Genomic DNA, 12,656 nt, shown 5'->3' with positions numbered 1-12,656 from the left:
TTAATCAAAAATCAATGTGTATAGTGATAGACATTGCAAATATGCAGTTCAGATATAACAGCAAACTTAATAACATTAAAATACAAAGTGATTCATTACATGCTACAATTTTATAAAGTGTTAATAAAAGTTAAACTGCTAACATAATATAAAGCATACCATCTATTCTGAAACGTCAGTGTTAACTAATTTTACAGCTAATGGAACCATGACTTGATGAATGATCAGATTTATTTAGTCATAATAAATACTTTTACATCTTATTGTAGGGGTGGTACCTAATTTTCTTCTTAACTTTTTCAGCAATTGAAAATTACTCCTGAGTTTCGTGAAAAGGCTAAAAAGAACCTCGTGGATTTTCAGAATGATCAAGATCTAATTCGAGTACCGTTTCGTGGATTAACCCCAGCAGAAGAAAGTTGCATAAAGGAGGAAGCCGAATCTCTGGGTCTTGAGTTTAAAGTAATGGACAAGGGCTCCGATAGATATGTCCTTGTAAGCAAAGAGATCGTCAGCGGAGAAGGAAAGGAAGAACCCAAATAAAATTGTAATTATACAGCTTTGTGTGTGTTGCAAATTGAAACTGATCAACAGTTTCATATAGAGAGTATGCGGAGTTCATTGAACAAGTTCGTTACTACATGATATATTAATTCGAAGTGATTGAACGTTTAAGGAACTGCTTACCGATTTACATAGTAACTTAATTTATCAGAGTAATCGTTTTAGTTGCTTATCTGCAGCTTTCGGCAGGCTCACCTAAAGTCGACTTTTTTTAAGTGTGTAATTTATGATCTTGATTATGTAGAATTACTAAAACAGAAGCGGAACTTTTTCAGAATTATTGTTTTGAAATTATATTTTGTAAACATGTCAGCATAAATAAATGCGGGTTTTCCACCTTCATTGGTTTATAAAAATACTAATTCAAACTTTTTATTATTATTATTAATTTTAGTGATATAAAACTGCTGTTTAAATTCAAGGATACTAGCTGCAAGAAATGGAATAAGAATATTTTGGACTCAAACGTGCTTCAGGTGGGCCTGCTGATGGTTGCAGCCAGGCGACCGAAATGATTACTCCTAATAAATTACATCATTGCCCAAATAGATAAGCAAAGTCCGTAGCCTTTCATTTATTCATTGAATACTGTGTATGTGCTGTGTGAATACTGTGGATGTGCATACTGCACGAACTTCTTACTAATTCAAACTACGTTGAACATGTGTAGTTATCACCTTTGTAGGATCCCGAAGCTATGAAAGCTCAAAAGTGAGAGATCTACAAACCGTGTTGACTGATTTCCTCTAGTCGTTACTAATTCAGAAGGAATTCAGCTTCTGTCACACTTTGTAGGGTGCGATTTACCCTGTAAAGTATTGAAATGTTAATTTCCTGTACAGATATGTATTACCCAACCAAAGGAAAATACATAATTTGTATGAGCTCTCTCTGATTAGAGTGAGCTGCTTTCGTTCTACCAAACGAAGTATAGTGTATATAGATTACCATATCAATTCGTTGCGAATACGTTTATTACACATTCTTTATATACAGTGTATCATCATTCTACGGTCGCTATTTCTGAACTCAATTAATAAAGGGCACAGCAGCAAGAATTGGATCAGATGTAAAAAGATTTTGTACACTATAGGTCCTTAACATTACCTTTCTTGTTAACATCGATGTATAATCTAGCCTTGAGCGTGTGCCATTCACAAATTGTTTTGACTATAGGTGTCGCTTTGTACTACTTTGCACGAAAACTTGCTTGCGTCGTAATTATAAACATTTTTTTTTCAGATATGTAAATTCAAGTATGCAAGATCCTTTCTGTTCAAAAGATTCATCTAGTGATACACTTTTTTCTGCTGTCTGTCTTTATTATTATTAAGCCCAGAAAGAATTATGATATACACTATATATATATTTCTAATATTTTTCATTCAGCACTAAGGAAAATTTTGCATCCTTTCTTTTATTTTTCCTGTCTTCATGTTCCTTTTAGTGACGTTTTACATTTTTTTTTTTTTTTTTTAACCATTGCTAGAGTACTCACTCTTTTGGTGCAAGTGATCGGATCCTACTCTAATAGTGAGTTTTACAATGTTATGCAAGATGACATAAAATAAAATAAAAACATTTGCCTTGAATGTTAGATCACAGTACACTTACAGTACGATCGTACTTCCATTGGCTTCTTTCTGTAAATACTTGAAGATAAAATGAGATAGTTACATACATCTTGAAAAGGACAATTTCTTATATATCGGTGTAAAGCCGTGTAGATAACTTTTGCGTAGTAGATCAAAATAAGAAGTATAGAATTTAACGTCGATTTGTATTTATAATTTTGAGAGAATAACGGAATGGTCATTCAAATATTTCTCTCGGAGTAACATTTAATTCTCATTCATCGAAACATGACTTATAAACATCAACGGAGATCACAAAATGATGCACGAGAAGTCTTGACAAACTGATAAATTTCATTTAACGAGTTTCTTTTATAAATCGACGATATTATTGTAGGTTTCTAGCGCATTTTGGAAAAGCAGGTACACTTCTGATCTGAATTGTTTTGATCACAACACAGGAAGATCTGTGCAGCCTTTATATTGATACGTATTGCAACTGGTTCTCGGCTAAAGAATGACATAGTAACGAACTTCTGCAATAATTTTCGATCTCTCATACATCGGAAGATCTGAACCAGTTTCCCAAAAGGAGTGAGGATTTTAAGTAGTTTTGCGTGAGACAATAAGGAAGTGCACTATGAATTTCTGTCAATATTGTTACAAGCTTTCATCAAATATTGACTAGACATGTTACGCAGTATATGTGAACTTTTTATGATTTTCTTAGATCAAAGAAAAACTTCTGTGAAAGAATGGTACCAACAGACAAAATAATACATCATTCCATTAGCAGTTATATAAGGTATGTAATTTTATATATAGAGTATTTTGTTATTTCCAGCTCAATCTAAGATCTCAATTAGATCTCAATTCACCTTAAGAGGAGGCAAGCTAGAAAGAAAGGAAGTGGTTCAAGTCAACTGCAGGAAAATATTTATTAACAATGCAGTTTGTAGATTTACTTTATCTTTTTCTAAATGATCTGTTCTGACAAATCTGTATTTTTTTCATAAAACTTGTAAGGAATTTTGTTAACGTATCAGGACGTTAGTTGCCATTTCGTTCTTTTCTGTCGTATATTATGCAATTTTCTGTTACGCTGTTTGTGTATTGTATGTTCCTTAGATGATCATTGAATTATTTCTGTAACTGTAAAGTCTTCTATATTATACTTTTATATTGATTGTTATATAACTTAACGTAATGAGTAAATTTGTTATTTATGTTTGAGTATTGAAAAGGTAAGAGCGCTGAACAGCTTCAATTTTATTTTTGTTTCCGCAAGGAACTCATAATTATTTTTTCTTTCGTATTATTATACTTGTTAGAGTATCACCTGTGATTTACAAAGATAACTTTTGTATGCATATTCAGTAAACACTAATTTTCTACATGCTGCTGTTAAGATAGTATTTCATGGTAACCATATAGGGCCATATTCAGAAACGATTTTGTGTGAGATAGCGTCGTATTAAATATTTGAGTAGCATGTGATTATAAATTCTACATTGAGGAACATTTTTATTATGCTATGTACAACTGATGCTTATATCAATAGAGGCAAAAATTCATGGCTTGCATCTTCCGACAAAAGTTTTGGATAATATAACGAACATACTTCTGAATACGGATTATATATATATAACGCCAGTAACGATAATTTGTAAATTAGATTAACAATAAATGGTTAATCTATACATTTCATTGAATGTGCCTTGACCTCATTTGTCATGGAAGATAAATGGCTCTACTTCACAAATGTGTATTATTCGAGAAAGATTGTTATTTTTTAAAGTCAGTTTACTTTGCCGAAGTGAAAGATTGTATTCTATTAAACAAACAATGAACGTTACATTCTTGGTTGTGATAATGTTCGAAACGTATTTTCTTATTGTTCCTGAGTACAATTTTGTATGTATCTTTTGTACAAAATATATTTTGTATAGAGATTCTTTATTATAATTTCTTCCCTTGAATTTCTATTAGTGTCTGTACTTCCAAAACCTACGTAATAATAGACATCTCTCTAACATATGGTATGTCAGGTAAAATTCACTAACTACGGGTACATTCTTTAGGAATTGGACATAACTAAATGAAACTCAAATATAGCCTTCAAAAATATATATGTACAATATCAAACCTTCAATACTAGTACAAAGAAGATATCTCGTCTAGCAGGATTTTTCTTACAATAATTGTATATATACAGTAGTGTGTATATATAAACTTAATATATACATGGTTACAAATTTGTTACGTATAAGAGTTATAAACATTTGGCACCTACAGTCTACGAAAAATACGCTTACATTATGCAATTACTATTTGACATAATTTGTGTCTATAAAATCAATAAATGTTTAAATATTTATTGTTACCTGACAAAAAGTGGGGGAAAAGGAACAGCAATTAAAAAAAACTGGAAGAAAGTAAGTAAGTTAAAGGAACGAATGCTATGGAGTAGTTGGATAATAGAGGTTCGACAACTTGTATCAAAACATTTGACTTTGGGAATACTTAACGTGCTCACAGATGACAGAAGACTTGTTATTGTAACCTGGAGATGAATTACTTTTCATACTTATTAACGTGTTCAAACAACGTGTATTAACAAACTGATCTGACCACTCTATTTTGCGTATGATTGGTTGTTCATTTAGTATTTACGTATAATAATTAAGCAAAATAAAACGATCGTAGTACGTCTTCATTTTTATTATCACCCGAGGTATTAACGTCTAACAGGCACAAGTCAGTGACGTAGGGAAGGGGGCGCAGAGCCCCCCCCCCCCAAAGAGGTCCGACAATGTACTTTGACGTTTGTAATTTTTTTTATATATTTTTATGTTTATATATTTCTTTGTTTGTAATATTTCTATATGTACCTATAACAGCACTTCCCCCCCCCCCCCCGGCCAAACACACATCCTGGCTACGCTACTGGCACAAGTTACCGAGAATTCGGGTTATAATAAAAAGGAAGACGTACTAAGGTAAAGTAATAGTATATATAAATACACAAGAGCGTAAACAAAAATGAATCCGTTACCATTTGCTTACTTACTAGTTCATTTCTACGTTTGTTGATGAATGGAAGTGTACAAAACGTATAGAAGAGTTCTATAGTCCCGCATACTTTTTTCAATGACAGAATGCCAATGCTTTAACAGGCCATTTTCTACGAATTACCGGTATTTTAAATTCCCAAGCAATATGAATTAGTGCAATATACATACACTTATAAAAGCGACATAGAGAAATTTGAATGTTCAGCGCAATCTCCAAAAACTAATTAACCTCTTTTAGCAACTTTTTCATATTCGCAAAATTTCCTTTTGTTTGAATGGTTGAACGAAATTTATTACACTTACCTCCATGATCCTTATTGTCAGATAATGCGCATAATTTCTGTGATACTTCGAAAACTACTCGGTTTTATTACCAAGATGAATAATTCCCAATTATGAGTTAGTAACAATGATTTACAATCGAAAATGAAAGTTGGCGGAACGGAAAATAAAGTGCATGATTTCGTGCCTAATATAAAAAATTAAAGCCATAGCAAGAACCATACTTCAAAAGATTCACGTAAGGATTTTACAAAATGTAATGTGTTGTAGAGTGTAAAAAGTGATGCATTATTTAGGTCAACCCAAAAAATAAAGTGTTGGCGTTTAAAATTTTAGTAGGTTAATAATAAAAGAAAAACTTTTAAGTGAATTTCGTAACTTAGTTCCATCAAATTATCCTAAAAAGATCTAACATTTTTTGAGCACATTTTCATAGAAGATATGCACATCTAAGAATCCAAAAACCGATTTATACTAATAGCAAAGTAACGTACGTGCATACGTGCGTGCGTGTATCATCAAATTTTACACAAGAAAGGAATCACTTAGAGCCACCAAATTTTTTACACAATCTTTACCAAATGTAATCGCGTACGAAGCTTTTTTCGATATTCTACTCTATGGAGAATCAAAATTTAGTGTCAAGTCCATACATTTCAGGGTCGTTAAACTGATTGGTGATAGTCTCGATGACATTTCAGCCTAATTCCCGTTTTAAGGGAGGTTGGACGGGATGATTTGTGAAAATAATCGAAAAATCGTACATTAGTTTCGAATCCATAGTTTGTAGGTTTGCTAAGCTGTTAAGTGTCAGTCCCGATAACATTTAACCCGCTGTTTAGTCGAGGGGCAAGACATAAGGAGTGGGGGGTTGAGAAAGGAGTGATATGTAAAAATAGTCGAAAATGACCGATATTAGTGTCGATCCATAGTTTGTGAGGCCGCTAAGCTGATTGGTGACTATCCAAATGACACTTTTAGTGTAAGTTTAGGCATGTCAGCTGACCCGAGAATTGACAGGGTCAACGCAGAAGGGGTTGCTCATAGTTAATTATTGCACTCTCTTATTTTCAAATTCCATAAACTTTATTCTTCCTATGCATGTCAGGTGACCTGGAAATGGATAGGGGCGGCAAAGCTTTCGTTTCTCTTCGCATTTATTCCTTTACTTTCTCGAATATTTTGCAAAATCCATCCTCTCTACGCGAAGAACAACCATTTCAGCTAGTATGTAATAAATACTAACACGTAGAAAAAGTAGCAACCTTCACCGACGGAAAAAGAAAACTGACAAGTAAACCTTACGTTTGGGTGAATCGAGTTGCTGACTGAGACACATATGAGAAAGTAGTACTAAATGTGGTCAGTATTTCAGTGAAGTTGTAGGTGCGAAGCTCCAGGGGTTTAGGAGATACAGCTACCAGAACATCACATTGAAGTACAGAATAGTATTCATACAGTTGGAGGTAAAAGCTCTGTAAGACCTCTTGTAACGACAAAAGGTGAATAACAAATATATGGGTAGATATTAGGACTAGGGAGAAGTCATATAGTAAGGGTATACCTGACGGCGGCCATCTTGAAATCCGCCATTTTGAATTAAGGTTAAGTTTTTAAAATAGGAATAGGGTCATGTGATACATGATTTAAGGCGCAAATTTAATCAGAAGAACAATGGTGACGTTAATTGTGATTTATGCGCAATTGGTAAAAAGTTACAGGGAAATTAAATATTGTTGCAGCATATGTATTAGTCCTTTACCCCACCTTGTAAATTTTGTGTTAATGATAATAATTAACTAAAAATCAGGTGGATAAATATTAGGTCTATGGTAAAAGTTGCCTTGATGGCGGCCCTGTTCAAATCCGCCATTTTGAATCAGACAAAAGTTTTAAATAACGAGCGAGAAATAGATGTGAACAGGATACAAAAAAAAAAAAAAAAAACGAAATGGCGTGCAAGTACAGCATCAAAAAACTAACACTGTAACTACACCATTGTATTTCTGATTAACTTCTAGCCCAAAGTCATCTATTGCATTATCTATTCCCATTTAATTTTGTGCTGGTTAATGATAAAGCAAAAATGGTTATACCGTTGGATTTATGGTAAAATTTGTTACTAATAAGGTGTCACTGTTATGCGTTTTGTTTAAAACTTTTGTCTGATTCAAAATGGCAGGTTTGAACATGGCCGCCATCAAAGCAACTCTTTCCATAGACCTACTATTTATCCGCCTGATTTTTAGTTAATTATTATCATTAACACAAAATTCACAAGGTGGGGTAAAGGACTAATACATATGCTGCAACAATATTTAATTTCCCTGTAACTTTTTACCAATTGCGCATAAATCATAATTAACGTCACCGTTGTTCTTCTGATTAAATTTGCGCCTTAAATCATGTATCACATGACCCTATTCCTATTTTAAAAACTTAACCTTAATTCAAAATGGCGGATTTCAAGATGGCCGCCGTCAGGTATACCCTTACTATATGACTTCTCCCTAGTCCTAATATCTACCCATATATTTGTTATTCACCTTTTGTCGTTACAAGAGGTCTTACGGAGCTTTTACCTCCAACTGTATGAAGACTATTCTGTACTTTCATGCGATGTTCTGGTAGCTGTATCTCCTAAACCCCTGGAGCTTCGCACCTACAACTTCACTGAAATACTGACCACATTTAGTACTACTTTCTCATATGTGTCTCAGTCAGCAACTCGATTCACCCAAACGTAAGGTTTACTTGTGAGTAATTTCGAAATATATAAGATGTTTATGCACATTATCTGACATCAAGGAACATGGAGGTAAGTTTAACAAATTTAATTACGTGTTCCTTACGGATATAAACTAATTAATATCACGCTTTGATCCAAGAAACTGACGAATAGTGTGAAAGTGGAGCAGACTGTGAAAATTGATTATTACACAGCCCATCTCATATAGTCTTATGCTGAATTCCAAACTACTACTATTGTGTTGCTTAAGATAATAAGGATACACCATTCATTTGGCTTCTTGCTTCAGAAATGAAGAATTGGTCATTCTGTTGCATAGACTCGATATGCACTTTTTTGAGTTCTGAAGGCACAAAACTTGGTACGTGGGACCTTTTTACACATTTAATACTAACATCTTATTCAACTTCAACGAAATTCGAGCATTTCACTCCGAAGTAGTCGAGCTGTGGGGACGAACTCAATCAATATATTGGAAGATCTGAGGTTATTGTTTCTCAACATTAGTAATCTAAGAAGACTTGATTATAAACCTATCGACTAAGTTCAATAACTTAAAAGCATATTCAGTTAATTGGGCAATGTACTCTTCGTGAAATTACACGAAAAGAACTACTTTCTTCTTGAGAACTCCTTCAAGTGATACCAGAATCAAACTATAGCCCGTTTACAATGACCATGTCTCAGACACAAATTTATAAGCTAATGTAACACTGCATTGGCATGTGTACAACAGTTGATCTAAAATAAATAATCTCTAACTAATGTTTTCTGCACTTGACTATGTAATAGTTTGTTATATTCTACCATCGTGGTTGAGCTATAGTACCAAGTTCATCACTTCCTGCAACTTCACAACTTTTGCACCAGTATCATTATGGAAACTGCGTTTTGTATTTGTACGAGATTGATAAAGGAACAACTTAGGAAAATATCACATTCCCATTTCGCTCATATCTATCTACAATGAAGGGGAAAAAAAGGAGACAAAATTTGTGTAACTAATTTATCAGACTCCGTGACACTGAATTTGTATCATTTTTATATTTTCTTTTGTAACCATTAAAAAATCATCTTAATTACTTCCATAACTTTTACATTTAGTTTAGCATTAAAAACTACACCTTTTTCAATTTTATTCATTGTATTATTTTATTTTCTCTTATCACATTTGGACAAAGAGGAGGTGGTATAGCAGCTTGGCTGTACCTCACCCGCTTTAATAATTGACATTTTAATTTCAATTAATTTATATCAGATCTTGGCAGACACTCAAAGCGTCTATTTGACTAAAGTACCTTCCATTAATAACTATTAGACAAAAATCCTTGCATTGAGATGGTTCAGAGGAACTTGAATGAACAGTCTTATTAATGAAAACGTACACTCAGCTTGCTTTAAAAACTTCTGAACCTCTTTGATTCTGTTCATATGTCTATATATATAAAACCTATTGTTCCTATAATGTTGCTTAAATCAATTCCATGAGAATATCTACAAGGGGTAGTTTCCTCTTGGGGTGTTTTATTTTTTACTATTTAGTAAAATACTACTCATGCGATTTTATTATTATTTTATATACAAATAACCCTAACATATGCCGTAAGTCACTTCTTACGGAAATATGTACAAGGAACAATTTATTTTTGGGGACAAGTTCTCTTTGAGTGAAGTTTTCCAAAAACGCCTTATAATTGTATTCGTATTTCACAAGAAATTGTTCCATAAATACCTGTAGCACATGATTTAGTTTATGGAACTGGAACGAGAGGGTTTAGTGTGGTGGCCCGTACCTTTTATTACTATATAAGTACGAAGTTTCTAAAGAATTGTGGTGGTCAGTATTTTTGTATTAGATTAATTTTTATTGTACGCTTAGGAAAAAGAATACTATACACTGAGTAATATCATTTACGAGATTCGACAAGGTGCTTCATGCGTTGAATCTTCATCCTGCTCTGGAGCGGTAGCAAGCTGTCCACCTTGCAGTACATTGTTGACCACAGCGCGTGCTAAATATCCAGTAGTAGTCGGTGTCGGCAAGGAAAAGAAGGACGTCATATCGTCACATTTATCCATTCCAACATCCTACAAGTAAAGACATGTATAATTTTATTATATCCTACCTACAGTAAAACAAGAAAGCTGATAAAATTTTATATTTGCCATTTACACAAGACGTCATTGATTCGGTATTCTATTCTGTAATTTTATTATGTAAAGGAGAACCAATCCGTTTTTGGTCTAATCAACATGCACAACGCTCACTTAGTGGCTCGGGAATTTTATGTATGTTAAGAGGAGGGATTTTCATGTTATGGAATTCTCGGAGAAAATTAAGAGAACTACGAACTCCAATTGAGAAAACCAGAAATAATGCCTATGGGAACTGGTGTGCTAATCAAACAACTCTGGCCAAGTAGCCGAATGCGCTATAAAGTCAGGAATTTGGTACACATTATGCCTCTGAATAACCACTGCTATGTTATCACTATGAACCGAAGCAACTTGACGAAATTTTGAGACTGAATACTCACCACGTGACATCATTCTTCTGCTCCATTTATAAGGACTTGTATTAAAACAAGATAAATGAGGAACGTCTGAGGAAGGCATTACTACAATGCCGAAAAGAGATAAGAATTTGTTTTTCATTGTATCTGTAAACCTTGATTCAGTGGTACTTATACACACAAAATATGTAGATATAATTTGCTTAGGCTAGATTTGGTACATACAGTTTCAAGTTCGGCTTCTAGTGGGTGTGGCTGAAAGTAAGATCGCTGTTTTAAAAATCAAATATATTTTATAGTTTTATTATATTGATGCTAATTTTTTCTGTTTAAACTTTTGTTCCCTTTAAACGCTTACATTTATTTGATCCTATTTCCTTATGTTGTTTAACCGATAAAAGAGATTCTTCTTCTACACCCTCATTATTTTTCTTAGTCTCTTAGTTCCTTTTGCAAGTTGAATTGTGTAGCCTTATTTCAAGATATGGGGAGTTGAAACTCGGTTATTTCCACCACCAAAATTCAAACAAAATCAAATTGTTCGATAATGTTTATTTTCGTAAGACTACTTTCTTTCCGATGCCTTGGCTTGCGAAACTAGTTAACTCTCACTTAAAAACTAGCACTCTTTTTTTCCTCTTTTCAAGTCTTAAAAATCAAAATCCATATCATCATGCCAAAAATGTCACGAAGCCCTCTATAAGAGAGAACAAATGCATACTACGAGGGTCGGTCAATAAATTTTGCCCGTACTATGAAGTGGAGGTAAAAAGGTGAAATTCACACATATTATTAGTCTTTTTCCACATAGTCACCATGCAGAGCCACATATTACTGCAACCATTCTTTCAGCTTACACAGGTTTGTCGAACGTGTTAGAGTGGCTAGAGAACTACTGCTTCACTTTGAAAATAACCTCCGTATCTGAAGAAAAACGCCTCCCTTTCAGCGACTGCTTCATTTTGGGAAACCAGAAATCTGATGGCACAAGATCAGGCACGGCGGATGGACAGTGATTGGTAGCCGACGCTTTGTACAAGATTAATGGTTTCTTGGATTGTGTATGCAGAAGCATTGACCACTTACGAGGCGAACACCTTTGGGGATCTTCCCACCGTGCTTTATATTCAGTGTATCACGAAGTTTTTGATGTCCATAGGTTAAGGTCAATAGTAATAACGTCCTTATAATCCCAGAAACCGCTGAATAAGATCTACCATTTCTCGGTTCGTCCTCCAAATCCAAGCGTCCACACTTCAGCTGTCTTTTCCATGTTTTAATAGTGTTTAAGGATGGGCACATGTCTCCATAAACAGTGTTACTCTTTTCATAGGTCTCCTCCGCTTTCATACCCTTCAGATATAGGAACTTTACGACTGCTTGATATTCCACTTTCGACACTTCTGACATTTTCACTACTTCCAGGTGGTACTTTGAACATTTTTGAGCTTGAATAATGGAAGTTCATACGAGCCCAAAAACATACTGAGGCCCCTACAAATAATATATCTTTTTTAATTCTTTAAGTTCTGTCAAATGCTGTCCCCTCAATGTAATTTGTAAAGCACAAAATGGACCAATCATTCAATTTCCAAAACAATTCAAATTAATATTTGGAGTTGCTACTGTTCCATCATCTGAACAAAGTAAATTTCCTACGAAAACACAAATGTAATCTGGGTTCAGTAACTGAGACCCATAGAAATAATAAACATGCTTATTACGATTTTAAATTCTATGGATCCCAAATTACATATTTTTCCACGAGAGCAATTTCCCACTATTCTAGGGGCGACCTATTGCCCCCCTCCCTCCCACGAAATGTTCCAAGTTACGGTGCTGTACATGAGGTTTTCGGAGTAGTAAGAGCAAACTCAATATTGGGTAATTTTCTTTACTT

General features: G+C 33.9%; 2 protein-coding genes across 9 annotated transcripts in view; one reads left to right on the top strand and one right to left on the bottom strand.

Moving 5' to 3' along the window:
- The window catches only part of LOC145686875 (inactive peptidyl-prolyl cis-trans isomerase FKBP6-like), a 45,680-nt gene extending 41,590 nt beyond the window's left edge, over nt 1–4,090 (top strand). The window contains exon 8 of the mRNA XM_081760548.1: nt 304–4,090. Within this exon, the coding sequence (XP_081616674.1) occupies nt 304–543 (240 nt within the window). The 3' untranslated portion in view covers nt 544–4,090. The remainder of the gene's footprint in view (nt 1–303) is intronic.
- A 160-nt stretch (nt 4,091–4,250) lies between these two features.
- Nucleotides 4,251–12,656, bottom strand: part of LOC145686795 (putative phosphorylase b kinase regulatory subunit beta) — a 161,712-nt gene continuing 153,306 nt past the window's right edge. For all 8 annotated transcript variants that reach the window (XM_081760455.1, XM_081760465.1, XM_081760512.1 and 5 more), the window contains one exon: nt 4,251–10,331. In XM_081760455.1, coding sequence (XP_081616581.1) covers nt 10,155–10,331 — 177 coding nt within the window. In that variant the 3' untranslated portion in view covers nt 4,251–10,154. The remainder of the gene's footprint in view (nt 10,332–12,656) is intronic.

The sequence above is a fragment of the Thermobia domestica genome, chromosome 1 (genome assembly GCF_964235325.1).
Source record: "Thermobia domestica chromosome 1, izTheDome1.hap1.1, whole genome shotgun sequence".
Taxonomy (NCBI): Eukaryota; Metazoa; Arthropoda; class Insecta; order Zygentoma; family Lepismatidae; genus Thermobia; species Thermobia domestica.
The sequence above is the reverse complement of the archived record's forward strand: the minus strand, read 5'-3'. Positions and strand labels throughout refer to the sequence as shown.